The following is a 20,507-nucleotide window of genomic DNA, read 5'->3' on the forward strand; positions in this document are numbered from 1 at the left end:
TGGCAGCTGAGCTGACATACTCTGTGTTTTTTTTTTCCAGGTGCCTTCCTGTTTTGCTGGACTCCATTCTTTGTGGTGCACACAATGCGTGCTCTGTGTGAGGATTGCGACATTCCCAGCAGTCTCATTAGCATTGTCACATGGTTGGGTTACGTTAACAGTGCCATCAACCCCATCATCTATACTGTCTTCAATACAGAGTTCAGAAAGTTCTTCAGGAATTTTTTACCCAAATGCTGCTAGACACATTACATGCCTAACGCTCATTTGGCCAGCATGCTCCGAGCCTGACTATGATTGTAAATTAAGGCAGTGCTTACATCTTGTATATAGAAGAATGTGTATTTTGTGATCACATTGCTTTACATTGTTTTTCATTTACACTTGAATTGAAATGCTATAACAGCAGATTTCAGTGGGATGCTTCATAGGTTTTTGCATGTTGAACATGACTGATGGTCTTTTTATACATCTCAAAATTTCATGACTAAATCACAGTGACCTTGACCAAGACAAAATATTTACTTAAGATGAGTGAATGAACAATTGACATGAGCCCTTGGCCTTTCCATGAGCTTCCCACATGCAGAGTTAAAAACAACATGCTCCAGCTTTTCTTTTTTGGTTCCTGTAAGATCTTCTACTGTGACCTGACTAGAGATATGAATTTAATATTTGACCACACTGAAACCCAAATGAATCTGCACTGAGAGAAACATGAGGTTTTCCACAAATTCTTAAAATCTATTTCCTTGTTGATTAAATATATGTAACCATCCACCATAGGCCTGTGTGGCTGTAGATTTTTATTCAAACCAAGTAACACGATTTCCTGATTCTCACACACATTAAGGAACTGCTGCTTTTTATTCTTTACAATACACTGGAGGCACAGTGGCTTAGCGTGTTTGCCTAACAAGGAGGAGTTCGTATGCTTTTCTTATGCTTTAGGGGTTTTCCCTGGATACTCCAGTTTCTTGCCCCAGTCCAGAGACATGTGTTATAGACTGATTGGCATCTCTAAATTGTCCAGTGTGTGTGTGTGTGTGTTTGTAATTTGTGATGGATTGCCATCCTATCCAGATAGGCTCCCTGTGAGCCTGTGTAGGATAAGCGCTACAGAAAATGGATGGATGCATGTACTTGCAAAAGTTAAAAAAGTTCCCTATTATCATTTTCTTATCTCTCTTTTAATGTCAAGATTGGTATTCTAAAAGCAGTTACAACGTCTATTGAAGGTCAAAATAAAAATGTGGAACATTTTAGTAGGGAGGAGTGCTGATTTTGATGAATTTATTACAAGCAGGACACCAGTTCTTATTATATTCAGGCAAAGATCATGCCACATGTACCCTGCTCTTACAAACTTGATGAAACAGGCACTGGCAAGTGATGACTCCATTGATGTGAGTGCCACTTAAAGTTACTGGTCATATTCTGTGACTGGACTGTTAACCAAAATCAAACATCTGGCTCTGTGTAAGCTTGCATACCAGAGTGAGAAACAGGATCTTGTTCACTGGTGCACTTTACAAACCGAGGCGCAGATCACTTCGGTCACTTCTCTGCCCAATGATCATTGTAAAACAGTCAGCGGGGGAACTCCACTGCTGTTCTCTGATGAATCTGTCCAGGAAAAATTGATTTCACTGACCTCTGCCAAGAAACCAGTCAGTTTACTTATTTGGAGGCACTTATTTGGACACTTCAAAAGAAAAGAAACGTTTTAGGAGTCCCCAAAGGCCAAAAGTAAACCCTCTGCTCAAAGTCACTGAAGCATGGATTTGCAGCAGGAGAAAAACAGCACCACCATCTCGGCAACTTTCTCTTAATTTGTGGATTGAGAAATTTGATATTATAAAAGCACTAAACTACACAAATGTAACAACAGAAGAGATAAATGAATACAAAGCAAGAGGAAATAATACTACAGTTTAGCATGAAATGATGCGTCACAGAGTCTCACTGGCACAGGGTGAATGAGCTGCCACATTCAGTGCCTCCTGCTGGGCTGATGCAAATACAGACAGAAAATCAAAGGGACACAAAGCATTATGCATGTTTGTGTTTTGTGTTGAGGTTTAGTACACAGTTGAAATCCAAGACTGTGTTGACTGATGAAAGTGATTTAACTGAAACACTGCTTCCCAAATAATTTTAACACAAGGTGAAACACCAAATTTAGTTTTGTTCCTTTTGACCCAATATTTCCTCATTCCTGGCATGTGCGTCCAGGAAAGCAACAAAAGGGAGTTGACCTTGATATTACAATACACAGAGTGGTGAAGAGAATAAATTATAGCCGACTCATGAACGCCTGGAGGTGGATTCAACTAAACAACCCTACATAGCCACCTAAAGTCAGTTCCCATCAGTGAGTCACAATATCATAAATGCAAAGACTAATCTTAAGATAGCACACTGACAGCACAACATTGAAAGTGACAGATTCATTTGGTAAATATTTAATTGATAAAGATGAAGCATTCTTGTGATATGTCAAGCATTGCAGTTCAAGCCATAGCACTTTATAATGAATCAAAACTACTGCTTTTTTTGTTTTGTTTTTTTGTTACATATGATGGTACATGAACTCACCCTGTTCTTTCATCACCAATGCATTATGGCTAGTCATTATAACTAGAAACACCAATAAACTCCACTGCCATTAATCTATCTGGATCATGGATCACTATAAAGCTAAATCATAGATGAATACGTTTGCTACTGGACGAAAGAGTCAAAACCTCAACATGCACTAAACCTCTGATAAAGATTTTTATTTGGTAAATGATGTTCCTCATCAGAAATGTCAAACACTCCATTTTTAGATATTCAGGCTGCATGCTGTGGTGAATCTGTCCAGTCGAGCATGTGCAGTTCATCAGCTCAGGATTAATATGGATGAAGCCAGCTGTGTGGCAGTGGATGACACCTCAGAGAAAAGCCCAGGTAATCTCTGTTACGTGCCAGTCATTAAATAATGGCCATTTCAGTAATGTTCATAAGTAATCACCAGCCACTTTAATAGGAACACCTGTACCCCTGCTTGTTCATGCAATTATCCAATCTGTCGAACATGTGGCAGCAGCAATGCAATGCATAAAATCATGCAGATACAATCAAGAGCTTCTCATTTTGTGTTTCTGTGTTTGATGATCAGAATAGACAAAAAAAGTGAACACAGTGATTTTCACTGTGGCATTATTGTTAGTTTGAGGATTTCACAAACTGCAGATCTCTTCAGATTTTCACACACAACAGTCTGTTGTGGATGACAAAGATAAGAGGAGGATAACCAGATCTAGGTCCAGGAAGTCTATGGCAAATCAAATAACAAGAAACCAAGAACAAGTATCATATGGTACAGTAAGCACAGATACATGAAAATTTTTGGTCAATCTGTCCTGTCTCATTTAACCTGTGATTTTGCTGTTTATCAAATGTTTCTTCATTCTGATGTTTGAGGTAAACATGAACTCACTTGTTCCTGCATGGTGTTTGCTGCCAAATAATTGCCTGACTGGATGTATAGATAGATAACAAGTGTTCTTAATAAAGTGTCAGTAGTTGTATGTCAGTATTCAGAATTTTAAAATGGAAAATTGTCATATTTATAATTTATCTTCATCCATTCATACAACTGCTTTATCCTGCTTAGGTAGGGAAGATATGTATAAACAAATTTTACACTATGAAAAAGATGGAAGACATTTAGCTGGAAAGTCTTAATTACCCCACCCCTAGACTTTTTGGAAACCACAGATGGATGTATGGATGGATAGACAGGTTCCACTTCATTTATCATCATATGTTAATAATGTATGTAGTGGCGTAATCAGAGCAGCTCTAAATAGAGTTTTGCATTTGTTTATATAATTTATATTCAGTTCTCCAATTATGGAAGTGTGAGGACATTTTCACAAGCAGCCAAATAAGGATAAAATAAACACTGCAGTTGGGTTACTGTAGGCTAGCCTGCTAAATTTTGATGCATGAGACACAGCATGATAGAACAGACACACACACACACACACAGAGAGTAAATGTTAGACGTCTCTTTTGTTTCGTAAGATTGTTAAAGTTCCACACAACAAACTATCATTCATGTTCCTAACTGCAGTAAATGTAACACTACATTAGTGTGTCAGTCAGCAAAACATTTTAATTAAACTTGCAGAACATTTCAGTTTTGAGTGATTCAAACCAACTCACTTAATACTATCAGTAATAATCAATGATGGTAGTTGTTACACATCAAATTGCACTTTGACATGTTATTCGTTTAATTAAAAATACTATCAAATGTGCAAGGCATAAACAAAGTCTTATATTGTGTTTCTTTCTGCTCACCTCTTATTTCTCAAATGACATCATGCTTCCTTTTCCTGACTTTCCTGGCTTGTGGATTGATGTGTATTAACCATATCAATCTTTTTAATCACATAAATTTTTTTTGTGTGTTAAGACCGATTTCCTCATCTTAGATGTTTCCTTTCAGTCTCTGGCATTAGAGTATGCTCCTCTAGGAATGTAGCACAAAAAGTCTTTTTAAAAATGTGTCCTGTCTTTGTTTAAGCAAAACATATTCAAGAGATTCAGATTATTAGTGCTGATAAACAACAGCAAAGAACGAGTTAAACTCCAAATGCTTGTCAACAATCCTATATGTGCTTCTTGAACATCCAGTTTCAGATTTATTCCACATTTGCTGTTATATTTGAGTGGCATCAGTCAGTGTTCCAGTACATTTCAAACATGTTTTATGTTCTCTGCCTCTGTGTTCATGGAGCTTTTTGGGCACATTTACATGTTGTTACAGGTTTGGTCAGGTGACCACATACTTTTGGCCTTATAGTGTATTTCTACATCATGGTGTTTGAGGGTGAATATTCTAAATCCACTGCATGTATCCATACTGGGGCTACGCCTTGACTTTCTCCACCTCCATGCTGGCTATGTGAGCCTCGTCATGAACTCCCACAGCAACAATGGGCCGACAGCAACTGTGCTGGTGATCTTTCCAGTCCTAAAAATAAAGACGTTTTCATTGGGACAATGCTGTTAATACTGAACACACAAAATGTTGTAGATTTTGAAAAGCATGTTTCTGCTTATTTGTCACAGATCAAGACTATTAAGAGCTAAAGCCATATTCTGTATAGTGTATTCATTAATCAAAAAAAGAAACAAGCGCAATCAATGAATAGAAATGAAGAGGCAGCCTACCTTTTTTTGGCAGAAGTTTGAACAGTAGTAGACTTTGTGGCAACCTGCACATTCGCTGGATGCTTCACGTCCACAGTTCACACAAGTATGCTGTAAATAAGAACAAGAAAATGACAACATGTAGCCATGAGATTAATTTACCCATTAGTACCTAATGAATTTGCACTTTGATATTAAATTACTGTATGTGAAAAATAAAAAATTCTCTTATACATCTCTTATGGATTTGGTTGCAAATGCTGCATTTGACTAGACATTTGTAACTTGCAATTCCTGTCCTCTAACCTGGAAAACCACCCTCAATTCAGAATTCCTTTTCAGGAACTCGGGATGGTCTTCTCAACCCTGAGTTCAGCAAGTGATGTCAAATCAACATGTCTGCTCACAGCACTGAATGCTGCGACAAAACAGAACTTAAATTACATATACTATGCATGTATATATACAAGTGTTTGCTTAAGATCAATCAACATAGCAACAACTTCACTTGTTAAATCTAGAACATTAGGTTTGCTGTTTTGAGGAGGAACAACAAGCTGTTTTGGTAGCATGTTGTTACCATGTTTTTTCCCCCACTGTGAAACACTCATGGAGGTCAAAAATGAAGCTGGTAGTGTGCAACCAATTCATCTTCATAAGACTTCAGTGTTCAGCCCTCACATTTGTTCAGTAGAACTTGATCCTAGATCACACACACACACGCGCATTTCTAAATGAACTGCCTGAGCTCACACAGCTGTTACTGCTGAAAGAACCACATCATGCTCCATAGATCAACTCCCTTCAAGAGTCTTACCTCTAGGCTACACCTGCAGAAAGAGAAACAGCGCAGAGAGACAAGTTACATAGCTACCATGCCATTACATGATTTCATTTCCACAGCTACTTTTTTTTCTCCCTTTTTTAATGTGGTTATGGTTGGGCACAAGTAAAACATCAGAACCAGATGAAAAAATCTGGTCTGGTCTTCTGAATCATCACCTAAGTGGTAAAATGCTTCTTTTGCAGACTAATTTTCAGATATTGAAGCCAGCAGAGGTTGCCGACTAGAGCGATTCCAAAAACCACATCCAGAATTTGTAAGAGCCTCAAATATGCCTCCTATTAGTGTTACTAAAAACAAGTGTCATCTGGTTATCATATCCTATTTATCACAAGATTTAGTATAAATGCATTTTATCTGTAATGCAGATTATGTTCAGGGCAAGCACACCCAACCGCCCACCCACAGAAACAAACACACACTCTTTTATATTTTATCAGAGTCCAGACCGGCTTTTGTAAGCAATAAAGCTGAACAGAGAGCGGAGGACAAGAGAGAGAGAGAGAGAGAGAGAGAGAGAGAGACAGACAGACAGACAGACAGACAGACAGACAGAGCAGCATGCCCACTTGCCTTGATGATAATTTCAGTAATCTTCCCCTCTGTGTCATCAGTAAGCGACAGTTGGCTGGCAAAAGACTGAAAGAGAACACTTATGATTAACCTACTTATTGATAATACAAAGGTCTAAAACTCTTAGAAGATAGAAAATCTTATTTTCTTTTGAACACATTTATAACACTCTGATGGTTATGTGTAGAGGTGTCCCCAAGACTTGTCTTAAAATCCCACTCCCACGCTCTCCTGCAGTTAATTTCAGCTGTGCCTGTATGCAATATGTTTTAATGAGCATAGTATTTATCTGAAAACAAAAGTGATTTAAACCACAACCACCTTGACTTCAATAAAGCAATTAACTCCTCTAATGAAGAAGGTTTAAAATAAACTATTTGGCCAAAAGTATGCAGACACCTGCCCATTATAATGCCCCCACTGAACACCTTTGGGATGAACTGGAACACTGACTGTACCCCAGAACATCTCACCGAACATCAGTGTCTGACCCCACTCAGGCTCTTGTAGCTGACTGATCAAAAATCCCCACAGTTACCCTCTACTGGCAAGCCTTCTCAGAAGAGTGAGAGTATTAAACAGTAATGGGGAATAAATCTGTAACAGGATGTTCAACATGCACATACGGGTTTGCTGATTAGGTGACCACAAATCTTGGAGATTAACTCGTTCTTTGCTGTTTATCAGCACTAATAAAACAGAATATGTCGAACAGGTTTTGCTTTAACTATGGAAAGGATGACAAGTATGATAAAAACTCAAACATTGCAATATGTTAAAAATAAATAAATAAATAAAAATCTCTCCCTGATGTGTTTCCTCTGAACTTTTTTAAAATATTTTTAAAATATTTGAAAATACTTTACTTTTTATTTACATTGAACATGTAAAGGAACATGTATCTGAACCAGAATAACTAAACCATACAAATCAACAAAACATAATAAATTAAAAATATAATTATAATATAATAATAATTTTTAATACATTACAGAACATCTCAAGTAGGGTCTGTTTATCAAGCTGTCTAGACTACTTTTCTGCATATAATTTAACTTTAGTACTATAATTAAAATACAGAATAATAACCTATTTTAATAAATTCATGAATACCTGAATGCCTAGTGTCTCTCGCTAAGGTAAAACTCTAGTAATAAGAGACTGTAACTTAGCCTGTGCTGTGTGGGCAGGAGGTGTAACATTTCTGCTGCTATGTTGGAGCTGCTTTGTAAAGAGAGAGCGAGTTATTTTTAGGGTGGAATTAAAGCCCTTGTTTAAATATGCCTTATTCAGACAATGCATTCTCAAGAAGCAATTAGTTGCTATAATACTCACTTTCATTTCCTTTAAATGATCTATGCATTTCACTGATGATCATTATCATGCAAATTAAGATGAGGCCATTTTACTCTCCAGTATTGCATTTGTACACAACACCACTGAGCACAAAACTAATCAGAGATGCATGCAACTCACATCCTTCCTGCTGCAGTTGCTTTTCTCCAGGCTGCTGCTGGCTTGGCTGGCCTGTTTGGCCTGGGCAATGAATGCTTTGAGCTGCTGGACAGTGTTGAGTAGTGTGTTGGCTGTCTCCTCTAAGTACAGCCAGGTGCGCTGCTCACTCATCTCCAAGCCGTTGGCCACTCTAGCTGCAGCAGGAGCTTTAGCTTGTAAAATGGGCTGCTGAGGGACGACCGTCAGAGCCGGCAGAGTGGTCAGCACTGACAAAGAGCAAGAATAACAAAGAAAAGCTTAGCACTGGAAACTAGTATTGAGAATTAAGGTGCTTTCTTGTCAGCAGTATATAGAATTTATTTTAAAGCAGTTTAAATCACTCAGTCAGATTAGACTCAGTCCTGAATGGATCCTTTGTAAACCCTGTTCTAAATTATAACATCTTATAAATGAATTCAGTGAAATATGGACACAGGTGTCCATCTTAGGATAGAAAAGATGCCCCACAAAACAAAAAGTGTGCAAGTGAAGCAAAGTGCAAAAGCATTCCTAACTTGACTTTGGTACCAACTGTCCCAGCTTCCACAATTAATGTCAACTGTAGCATTTTATTACTTTAGGTTTCTGTATTTAAGCTTGTTTTTGTATAATGTTTACAACCTTGCATAGTGTGAGCCTGGCCACAGAGACAACAAGACCCATGAGTTTATTATAATTAGTGGTCATTGAGGACACAGGTGTCCTGGAGTTATGAGCAGCAGTATCAGCCAGAGATCTCTGCACCCACTTACCTTCCAGAAATGGAGTTTGCTATGTATACATGAATACACGGGGCTTTATTTGCCAGTTAGACAGAGCACTAACAAGTCTCAATCTCCATACACTCACAAGAACCTGGATACATACAGACCACAACCATCAAGTACCTTATGACAAAACATATGCTTTAGGATTCATAGGGTTTAGTTGCTAAACATAAATTATTTTACTTTTATTTTATTTAGGAAAACAATCGTCTATAATATACTGTTCCTGACAGTCCTTGTAATTGTAACTCAGTCAGAGCAGCATCAGAAATGTCGGGTAAGAATTGGTGACCTTATACTGAGCACTTTGGAACACCTGTACGCCCAACCATTCATGCAATTATCTAATCAGCCAATGGTGTGGTAGCAGTGCAATGCTTAAAATCGATCTGAGTGATCTGATCTGATCTGACTGTGGCATGATTGCTGGTGCCAGATGAGCTAGTCTGAGTGTTTCTATAACTGCTGATCTACTGGGATTTTCTAGAGTTTACTAAGAATTGTGAAATAAAGGAAAAGATGAGCATCAGTTCCACCAAAGGAAATGCCTTGACAATGAGAGAGGTCAACAGAGAATAGCCAGACTGGTTCAAGTTGACAGCCTTTAATGCTATTGCACACTCTAATTCTGCTACCTAATGCTGCTATCATATGTGTACTCATGTTTACAAACATTGTTTTCTTTGTACAATGGCCCACGCAGACTGTATACTGTATATCTTGCACTGTCTTTTATCATTTGTCTTGCATAAGTTTGCACTATATGCACTTTATTTGGCTAGGTTAACTTACTTTTTAGTCCTCAAGTGCTCAATGATTGATTGTGTCATGTATATTATCAGGCCTCCTCACCAGACATCAGTAATGACTTTATAAATATTAGTAAACACCTCACTAATGACCTTGCAGCTGAATGAACACAAATCCTCACAGCCACGCTCTGAAATCTGGTGGAAACCCTAAAGGGGGACTAAGAGTGAGAGGGACTGAGGGGGACTAAGGGTGAGATGTTCAAAACGCACATGGGTGTTATTTCTTAAGTGAAATGCAAGCTTTTCCATATACACTACTCACAAAAAATTAAGGATATTTGGCTTTTGGGTGAAATTTATGGAAAATGTAAAAAGTTCACGCTACAGTGATATCCTTAACTTTTTTAAACCGAATATCCTTAACTTTTTTAAACCGAATATCCTTAACTTTTTGTGAGTAGTGTATATTCTCAAAGCAACAATTTGCCACAGGGATGTAATTAAAATCTTTTGTATACAAAAGACAACCATATTATAGCCTGCTGTTAGGTATACAAATGGATTTGAGGACCTTTACTTGTGTGAGGGCAACTAAAAATACCACCGCCTCATCAATGTATGACAAAAAAAGGCAGAAAAACAGAATCCCAGTGCTCAAGGGGGGACTGAAGGGGAGAGTGTGTCAGTGGGAGAAAGAAATAAAGCACACAATCTCCAGAGCAGGTTTGATGTTCAGAATGCCCTTGGCTTATCTGTTTAATGGACTGTTAAGAGCTCAAGGCCAAATTCTGCACAGATATAAAAAAAGATGAAAACATTGAGACGGCAAAGTCAGAATATTCATGTCAGAATATGTCTTTTGTATTTATCTTAGATTTTAACTAGTTTCTCCTGGCAACTGATTTGAATCAGAGTCCATATATTTGTTTTATGGTTTAAAACATTTCATGAACATGATAATGATTTGAATGTTCAGTGGTCTTCTCAGTCACAGGATCTGAATCCAGCAAAACATCTTTGGGATGTGGTAGAAGATTCACTGCATTAAGATTCACCTGACAAATCTGCAGAAATTGTGTGATGCAATCATATCAAAATGGGTAGAATCTCAAAGGAATGCTTTAACATCTTGTGGAATCCATACCATGAAGAACTGAGGCTATTTTGAAAGCAAAGGGATCAGCAAAGGGTGTTGTCAAGCACATCCAACAGATGCTTGATCAGATTGAAATCTGGGAAATTTGAAGGACAGGTCAACAACTTGAACTCTTGGTCATGTCCCTCAAACCGTTATTAAACAGTTTTTGCAGGTTGCAGGACATAATGTCGTGAGGCCACTGTCACTAAGGAATACCACTGCCAGGAAGAGGTGTGCTTGGGTTGCAACAATGTTTAAGTAGGTGGTACGTCTCAAAATAACATCTACATTAATGCCAGGACCTAAGAATTCCTAGCAGAACATTGCGAAGAACATCACACTGCCTCTGATGGCTTGCATAATGCATCCTGGTGCCATCCTTCTGTAGTTAAGGAACTCACACAGCCATCTACATGATGTAAAAGTAAACGTGATTCATCAAATCCACTTTCTTCTACTGGACCAGACAGGCAAGACTTTACTCCTCATGCACATGAATGAGCCTGTCACTGGTTCACCAATTGTCCTTTCTTGGACCACTGTTGGTAGGTGCTAACCACTGCATACCTGGAACACCACATAAGACCCACCATTTTGGGGATGTTCTAGCCATCACAATTTGGCCCTTGTCAAAGCCACTCAGATCATTATGAGAGCTCATTGTTCCTGCTTCCAACATATCAACTTCATGAACTGACTTGATCACTTGCTGCTTAATATATCCCACACCTTGACAGGTGTCATCGTAATGAGGTAATCCTTGTCATTCACTTCACACATTAGCAGTGTTAATGTTATAGCTGATCTGTACAAGTACACCAGTGATGTTAGATGGTGTCACTAAAAGGCTGCTAAACCAACTGATAATCATTTAGGCATTTCTCCATTGGTATAGATGTGCCCCCTATCTGACACATTCTATAAATTTTAACTCACCAGGAAACCTCTACACCTCCCCTAAAATATTTTCACATGTTTATGAGCACTCTTATGTATTATGAATCTTAATACGGCTTTTACATCTATGTGTAAAAGTAAAACCTACATCACATTACACTCAGATTTTCTGAAACAGTTTTTTTTTCCAGTTTTCTTACTCTGAGAGGCTTGATGATTATGGCTCCAAGTCTGAGTTCAGTGCCTGAGAGAGCAGAAGGGGGTTTCATGGTTTCATTACCCCTCACAGTGTTCCGGCTTTCAGAGGAACTCTACACCTGGCACTGATGAGGCACCAGCTTCAAGAGCCACTCTGTGACCGAGTCAAGTCTACAGCCACTCTGCTCTTAGAGAGGAGGAATATGAATGTGTACGTGTATGTGTGCACATGGTTTTTATATCTTGGTAAGGACCAAATGCCCCTACTGGTGTATGAATATCTTTCCATTTTTATTTAGTGGAAACTGTTAGATAGTGACCATGAGGGGACTACAGCTTTAAAAAAAGAAAAGAAAACTAGCATTAAAAAGCATAGCATTAATGTGTGTGTGTGTGTGTAGATATCTAGTTTTAGTTCCAATTCACCTCCAAATTCACCTGCAGCTATTGAAGAATCTGCTTTCTTTGAGTCATTTGTTACATTATGATGGTAAGCTATAAGTGAAAGCCAGACTAGGGTGAAAAAAACACCACATTGATCCCTCAAAAAATCAACAAAGACTGAAATATATGAGAGTCAAACATATCCTGTAATAACGGCAATCAGCTTGTGACCAAGCACTTTATTTACCAATTACTTTGGTAACCATTACCATTTACCAGGACTGCTGGAGTCAAAGCAAATCTCAACTCTAATGACAGAAGGATACTTGTGCCTATGACCGCTTACTGCCCTCACACGGTGAATGGTACAAGACCATTGTTCTTGTATGCTTGCTCTCTTAGCAGACATAGTTTAAGATGAAAATGATAACAAAAAGCATATGTAAGAGTGTGTTTGAAAATGGCAATGCAAACCTGCTGTGCTGCTGAAGACATCTGAAGCGGCAGGGCTGTCAGAAATGATGGTCGTCGCATCTCCAGTTGCCGTTCGATCAAAGGTCAGTGTGCCAGTAGTGGTGAGCTGGCCCGATGGGGTCACTGTGACTGGATAGGCACATAAACATCCGTCAGCAACCTTTCGCTTGGCTACAAAGCAGTGTGCTAGTCCTAAGCTGAGCTAATATTTTGGTAAATAATATTAAAAATAATAATAATAATCATAATTATAATTTTCATCACAGTGTTATTGATTTAAAAATAAACAATGGGTCAAATACAAAAAAAGAAGCAATACTAGTCCAATAACTGAGCTTTGGTGGTTTATTATATGTGTTGATTAAAGGAATATAAGGGAGATGTATACGGGAGAAGAGAGGAAAACATATACATGCAGCCCCAGGTGCTAAAGTAATGTTCTTGGGTGAGGGTGCCTCCTTCTTTTCTGGAGATGCTGGACGTTCACTCTCTTTCTTCCGCCTCTTGTAAGGGACAAAAAGCCGCACAGGTCCAGTCTATAATAGAGAGTGTGGATACAGCAAGGTAACAAAGCATAACAATTTAAAATAATGCAGTCCAAATTAGCCAGTGATGTTACCATAGATATGCTGTCGCCTCCAAAGGATCCGTCCTTGTTCTGAATGAAGGTTAAACAGAGAGATGGAAAGAATAAAAAACAGAACTGATCTTGGGTTCACTGAGGCTTTCAAATTTTAAAAGCACTCATAGAAAGCCATAGAACTACAATTTGCATTATCCCTGCTCGATGTTGATTCATCAATCAAAATCGGAATATAAAAACGTTCAAATAATAATGAACAGCACTGTATCACTAAATCATTATTATTGTTAAATTATGGTACATCTGAAGGATTTGATCTCAGTCTAGAACCAAAGTGCAAGCAAGAGCAATTAAAATCCTTGTAAGTGCTAGTTTGTGCTTAAATTAAAGCACAAACAAGTAAAGTGCTTTTTAAACTGCTGCTAGTTCTGTAAATAAAATGCATATCACCTGATATTCCCAGGAAAATACATAATAATAATATTGAGGAAGAAATCTGATGTATGCTGCATGCTTAACACTCATACATATAGCATATTCCCACTGACTGGAAGCCAATCTGACACACTGGCTATTCTACACACTGCATGCTGTTTATGCTGGACACATTTTAACACTGTTACTTGCTCTGTAACTAGTGCTTTCAACATCTTTCATCCAAACATCAACATCAGAAAAGAGCAACACAGAAGACACTGGTTTATCAATTGCACTAATATTTAGAATGAACAGCCAACTGCTTCATATTCAACATTTATCTGAAAATCCATCTCTCAACATACATCAATATACTAGTGCATTTAAGTGTTACACCACCGGGTGTCTGAAAACACAAGGAACCAAGAAGTACCAAGAAGTACCAAGAAGCACTGTAGCATCTGTAGCCTCCCATCCAGTGTTGATGCAATTTTTCATTTTTCATATGAAAAAATCATAAGTATAATATATAAAATAAGAAACAATAAATAAGTAAATAAATAATAAATACACTATTTAGCATATGTTGTTTAGGTCCTATTGACTTTTCAGATATGCTAGAGAGGCTTTTTTAAAGCAGAACTCATAATTTTTTTTAAATAATGAACAGAGGACAAACAAGGTGGTGTTACTAACCACAGCCATATCATCACAGCAGGCCACACATGTACAAGAGGCAGCATGTGGGTTGAGGATGCGCTCCTGTAAAAACAGCCAACACATTTTGAACTTCTACACAAAAGACAACAAATAAGACATCACTTAAAGCCCCCTATCTTGTATTCTACAAGATGAAAAATTGTTAGCTTTACATAGAACACAATTATATTACAGGTATATTACAGAAAAAATGTGAATCCAGCCCTAGCATGTTTAAGAGACACTGACATCTTATCTAGCTGAATTTGTCAGAGATGGTGTGTGTGAGAATTTTAAAATTTCAATTAGCACAAAACAAATGTGCTGTATAAAAGGAGGAAGACTTCTTTGTGTTGTTTATGGTAGCCAATGCAACAGCTACATTGCTGGAAGATTCTCTTACTCTCACAGCTTAGTCATCATTTTGTTGTTTTCAAAAACAAATAACTTACATGACTAAAAGACTAATAAATGAGGCCTATTATTTATACGTCTACCTAAAACAGTGCAGAGCATATTCTCGAATATGTTTTCAGGCACCAAATAGCAGGTTCCAAAAATAGTATAATAGATAGCAGCAGTGGGCCATCAGGGCCAGCAAGCCCTTCTCTGCTGTCTAAACAGCAGTGATCTGAATCACTGACTTGCATTTTAATATATTTAATATATTTTTCCATGAATGTGTATTAAATTATTCCCAATAGTCTATTCTCTACAATTCATAGCTTTTCTCTTGGTTGCGCTGCTTCCAGTAGTGTATATTTATGATAAGAGTATTTATCCAATCATATTTTAGCCAGTGGCTGACATCATGTGTTGCCAGGGTGAAAGAAATCTGCCTTAAGGCCTTCAGAATCAATAGTGCAGGCGTCTGTAGCTTAAAATAAGGGGCAATGAAATTGTTACATTAAACAATCAGATTTCGAGTTGCCGTCACTGGGGCCATCTAGCAGGCATATGATTATGTCAGCAATTTCCGGTCCTTTGATTGGATAATTGAAGTAGACAGAGGCAGCGAACCACACAAGCTAAATAAAATATATATATATTTTAACTCACAATAGCTGACAGAGGAAAAGAAATCAATTTGGTCGCAGACATCTTTACAAATGCATTTTCAAGGCAGACTCTAATAAAATTGACTTTTCCTTGTGAGGTGTGAAATGCTGTAGCCTAATTTCTTTTTTGAATTTACTATTTATCGGTTGATTAGTATCTATTGTTGTGGCATAATAATGATGGTATAGAGGTGGATTAATTCAGGAAGGACACCAGTGAAGGCCTAGGTGTGAAATGCACGGCCCGCCACTGATGGATAGTGAATAGGTCATAGACATATTCAGACATTCAGCGCTAGAAACGCTTTATATATATATATATATATATATATATATATATATATATATACACTGGTGCTCCCTGTTTGTGCAAAATTCTGACCTGTATAAGGCATTGGAGAGGTCTCCCAGCATAACGAATGCTCCTCTTCCAGTCTTTGCTGCTAGCTCTTCCAGCCAGCCCTTCAAACTCTGTTGGAGTGTACCAGGTATTGTTGTATTTGATGCAGCGTCCTTTACCACCTTAGAACAGGGTGTGGATTTACAAACACGTGTGAAAATCACATTGAAAGGTATAGGGTGCACTGTTGAAAGCTATCTGTGCACATCAGTGCACAGATAGTGTGAGACCCCATTTCATGACTATTTCGAGCAGGTCCCTGTAGATTTCACCTGATGACTCAGAAGTGTAAATGGTCTATGTCACACAAGTGGCCACCTGCAGTAGTGGTGGAAAGGGTGTAGAGGAATTTTCAATAACAACACACTTTCTTGTGTGCAATAAATACAGTCTTCTGAACATGTCCTTGTAAATGCCCTCAAATTAATTAAAAAGCTTTCAATCAAATGATAACAATCTACATACAGATGTCTGCTGAAGAAAAAAACATAGCTAGCATAGCAATGAAAATAGATGTTAAAAAAGTTATATCAGGTGTCATGCACAGATGGTCCAACACTTTTATTTCAAATTTTGAAAAGGGAGACTGCAATACCTTCTGGGCAAGTCCTGTTCCTGAAGTCAACAGTCATGCTGACTAAAATCTCATGGCACACTAAATCCTAATCCAGAACATACTGCAGAGCTGATAAGTATACAATAAAACATGAATTATGCATAATAGAGGAAAATCATGAGGGTGGTGTGATGCGCACTGACCCCACACAAGATTATTTTCCAATAAAAGCACATCCCAAGCGTTTATTCCACTTATTCTGCAATTTCCCAATACTTTTTTGACATGTGCTACTTAACTTTAATTTATGTTTAATGCTGAAGAGCTGCCACCAAACAATTGTTTTTTGCTGCTATAAACAGTTATTCGTTCACCAGACTCTTTTTCATGTTTTATCACACTTGTTTTTTGTCATGTTAGTGAGAAGCATTGTGTTCCTGTCTAAAGCATTAGTACAGAAATTACATATTAGAACAAATATGAATAAAAAACTGATTTGTCTTACAGCCAGGCCAATTTTCGGAGTTCTGACCAATCAGATTTGAGAATTTAACAGCATTTGAACTTTGTATAAAGTAAGATAACACCCCTTGAAATTCTGAAGCTAACAGAAAGTTAACAAATAGTAGTGAAACATTACCCGATGTTTAAGGATATAAAGGATATAGAGGTTATGGGATTGTCAGTTGAGATTACAATGTTTTGGTTCCCCCTAGTGGACAGAACCTACCTGATCCCAGTCTGTTCTTGTTGAGGATACCGCTAGTGTTCCTGCAGCGCACAGGCAGCTCGTTGTCATACACAGATGGATCCCAGTTATACTTGTTCACATCTTTCTCATGGCTCGGAGTCATCGGGGTGGAGGGAGTCTGAGGTCCTACAATGGAGCAAAAAAATGTTTTCAAGCAGATAGTTCATCTATGTCAACAATGATGGCACAATATTTATTGCTTAAGATATATACAGCGGGTAAAATAAGTATTAAACACTAAGTAAATATATTTCTAAAGGTGCTCTTGACATGAAATTTTCACCAGATGTTGGTAGCAACCCAAGACACCAGCTGAAATCAATCAGTAATTAGAAAGCAATCCTGCCCCTTGCCAGTGCAAATTAATATCAGCTGATTCAGTCATAACTGATGGCCTATAAAAAGGTGTCTCATTACCAAGGTGTCACACACGAAACGTATTGTAGGTATGATAGGTAGCAAAGAGCTCTCTCACAACCTTCACAACCTTATTGTTGCAAAACATACTGATGGCATTGGTTACAAAAGGATTTTAAAACTTCCGAATGTTCCAGTGAGCACTGTTGCGGCCATAATTCGGAATTGGAAAAAACATTTCACCATAAATCGGCCACGACTAGGTGCTCCTCGCAAGATTTCTGACAGAGAAGTGACAAGAATTATCAAAAGAGTTGTCCAAGAGCCAAGGAAGCTTCAGAAACACCTGGAATACAATTGAAGCTGTCATTACCAACATACACTTTTGTACAAAGAATTAAATAAATTTCAGTAAGCATGTTCAATACTTTTCCCATGTCATTCCACATTATTACATATAATTTAATTTCTGGACACCTGTGGTTTGATTTTTTTTTTTTTTTTGCATGTATGGATTGCATGGGTTGTTACCAACATTTGGTGAAACTTTTCATCTGGCATTTAATTTCAAATAGCACCTTTAGAAATATGATTTACTGAAAAAAAGGTGTGGTGTTGAACACTTATTTTACCTGCTGTATATTGCAGGTAGTGCAGAGTTACCACATTATACTGATTTGATCTGTGTTACTCTAAGAAATTTAAAAACAAGATTTCATGTTTTTCTCGTAGGTGAGGAGGCTGACATATACATATACCTGTTGTCATAGGAGCTGCTGTAGCTTTCAGGCCTGTGGCATCCACTATACTCCCATCCGTGTGCACAACAATCAGGGTGGCCTTTTGTGTGCTGAGACTGTCCCCAATCTGCAGAGTGGTTCTACCTGTCTGCATACACCAAACACAGTAGAAACACGATAAATATGTCAAACTACTTTACTTTCAGAGACTAAGTGTTCTTTAACGATGCAACAGCAATTAACATTAAAACCACTAAAAATCTCATTAAATTACTGACAGTACCAGTATCTTTCATTTTGTGAGATTCTTCTGAAATAAATGGCTCATCTTTAGAGAATCCATACCTCTATAATGTGAATGTGTCATTCAGCTTATTTTATATAAATATGTTTTGTTAAGTCAAGTTATTCTATAGCTATTAAATATATATATAGTTACTAATTATAATGAATGGTGAATTGGGATTCCTCTACAGTATTTTTTTTAATCATGTACCCCCCAGTTATGCTTCCCAGAACTTTCAAGAACCACCCAGAAAAAATGCCTTTTTGTAACACTGAGAACCACAAACTGAGCAATCATATGGGGCCACTCAGGATTTGCACACCAGCACAACACTGGCCTCACAGCACTGGACTAATGTGGCAAATGAAACCCCACACTGAGCAATTTTGGGATAGGATTTGTATGATTTAAACCATCCCTACACTGTCTACAGCTTGCCCGTAAAGATCCAGTGTGGATATGTTTGCAGGGACTGCTTTAAAACAAATGAAACACCCACAAGCACATGTTCAGGGATGGAGGCTGCTCTGGCAACAGATGTTGAGAAAACGTTGTCATCTGCATTCTGGACATCACTCACTGTAACAGTTGTAACCTCTGTGAAGAGAAGGAAGAGAGAAATTATTTCTATATCATTTTGCAAATTCCTACATTTTGGTTATAAATAATTAGTACTATTATTTAATTTATTTATTTATAGCTAATGTGTGTGTGTGTGTGTGTGTATATATATATATATATATATATATATATTATACTTGAATATAAAAGGCAATTATAAATATTTTATTGAGACAAAATAAACAGGCGTGTGTGTGTATATATATATATATATATATATATATATATATATATATATATATATATATACTTGAATATAAAAGGCAATTATAAATATTTTATTGAGACAAAATAAACAGGCGTTTGTTTAATAATAAACTGGGTACAGTATAAACCAGTATGTGTCAAAAGGTCAAAAGCTTAAACAAATCGTTTTTTGTGGGGTGGAATTATTAAGTTATTTGTATTAGATTTGGTGTACTTTTTACGGAGGGAAATACACTTCTTAATACAGGAATGCTGTAAGTCCTGACTTCATTAAGTTTTGTTGGAGAATTCAGTGGTGAGTTGACTCGCTCAGTGGCTGCTAATAGGCAGGTGGTAAATAACAAAAAACAGCTAAAACAGTTAGCTAACATTGCTTCGTTGCTAGGATGTTTAGCAGTGCTAGCTTGCTAAACAAAGCAAGTATCGATATTATTTGTATTTTGCTCTCCTAAACATATTGAAAGAGTCGAGGCACGGTCACTGTTAACGGTACACTTCTGTATAAACCGACCCGCAAACGGCGCTTCGCCGTCGTCTGTGTTCGGCAGAGACTCGGCTATGGCGATGTTGCTTGCTTCCGTCATGCCGGGCATCGTGCTAACTTCGGCATCGTCCGGCTCGCTTTCGGAACGCTCTCCCTCCTCTTCCTCCTCCTCTTCCTCCCCCTCCTCCTCTTCCTCCAGTTCCCCGGTCTTCTCCTCCTCCGCTCTGGCTAACCTAATCCGTTTCACAACCGCCTCGCTTGTGTCCATCTCATTTAGCACAGCGGCACACGACTACAGCCGAACACAGCCGAGAGACACAAATCGGCAGCTGACTCCGCCTCGTTCAGTGTGCACTGCACGAATGCACTACTGTGTACAATAATCACAAACAGCGTAATAAAAACCGTAAATTCTTGCGACTTGTATGCTTTTACGCGACCTTTTACGTAATGAAAAGGTAATGGCTGCCACCTTTCTTAATGCGGGACGATCAGCAGGACAGGAAGGAGACGCGGCGGAAATAAACGAAAAAATACGACGTAATACGAAGTGACGCGGGTCACGTTGAACAGGCCGCGCTTCACAGGGATGCGGTCATAACTATGCTTTGTGTGTTAT

The 20,507-nt window shown here is 38.0% G+C and overlaps 2 protein-coding genes across 11 annotated transcripts in view; one reads left to right on the top strand and one right to left on the bottom strand.

The window, feature by feature from the left end:
• Positions 1 to 4,589, top strand: part of drd4a (dopamine receptor D4a) — a 24,100-nt gene extending 19,511 nt beyond the window's left edge. For 5 of the 6 annotated variants that reach the window (XM_058408223.1, XM_058408222.1, XM_058408224.1 and 2 more), the window contains one exon: positions 41 to 4,589. In XM_058408223.1, the coding sequence (XP_058264206.1) occupies positions 41 to 243 (203 nt within the window). In that variant the 3' untranslated portion in view covers positions 244 to 4,589. The remainder of the gene's footprint in view (positions 1 to 40) is intronic. The other variant, XR_009206529.1, reaches the window with a different exon arrangement.
• deaf1 (DEAF1 transcription factor) lies at positions 4,146 to 20,414 on the bottom strand. 5 transcript variants are annotated; one of them, XM_058408210.1, is made up of 13 exons: positions 19,916 to 20,413; positions 19,076 to 19,173; positions 18,309 to 18,438; positions 17,173 to 17,319; positions 15,869 to 16,008; positions 14,426 to 14,491; positions 13,349 to 13,387; positions 13,118 to 13,265; positions 12,730 to 12,858; positions 8,102 to 8,346; positions 6,626 to 6,691; positions 5,230 to 5,319; positions 4,146 to 5,029 (listed from the first exon to the last, which is right to left on the bottom strand). In XM_058408210.1, exons 1-13 carry the CDS (start codon positions 20,154 to 20,156, stop codon positions 4,925 to 4,927), a joined length of 1,644 nt encoding a protein of 547 aa, XP_058264193.1. In that variant the 5' UTR covers positions 20,157 to 20,413; the 3' UTR covers positions 4,146 to 4,924. The 5 variants fall into 5 exon arrangements, with proteins under 5 accessions (XP_058264193.1, XP_058264194.1, XP_058264195.1 ...); XM_058408211.1 differs by having other exon boundaries at positions 13,142 to 13,265; positions 19,916 to 20,410; XM_058408212.1 differs by lacking the exon at positions 14,426 to 14,491 and having other exon boundaries at positions 19,916 to 20,414.
• Positions 20,415 to 20,507: the final 93 nt, after the last annotated feature.

Source organism: Hemibagrus wyckioides, linkage group LG14, assembly GCF_019097595.1.
Source record: "Hemibagrus wyckioides isolate EC202008001 linkage group LG14, SWU_Hwy_1.0, whole genome shotgun sequence".
Taxonomy (NCBI): domain Eukaryota; kingdom Metazoa; phylum Chordata; class Actinopteri; order Siluriformes; family Bagridae; genus Hemibagrus; species Hemibagrus wyckioides.

Excerpts from the sequence above, each read along its gene's own strand:
- deaf1 (XM_058408210.1), bottom strand. The coding sequence starts at position 20,156 with ATGGACACAAGCGAGGCGGTTGTGAAACGGATTAGGTTAGCCAGAGCG. Across the intron at positions 13,266-13,348 it reads GAGGCGACAGCATATCTATG|ACTGGACCTGTGCGGCTTTT; the intron begins GTAACATCACTG and ends TCTCTATTATAG. Across the intron at positions 5,320-6,625 it reads TTACTGAAATTATCATCAAG|CATACTTGTGTGAACTGTGG; the intron begins GCAAGTGGGCAT and ends TCTTATTTACAG.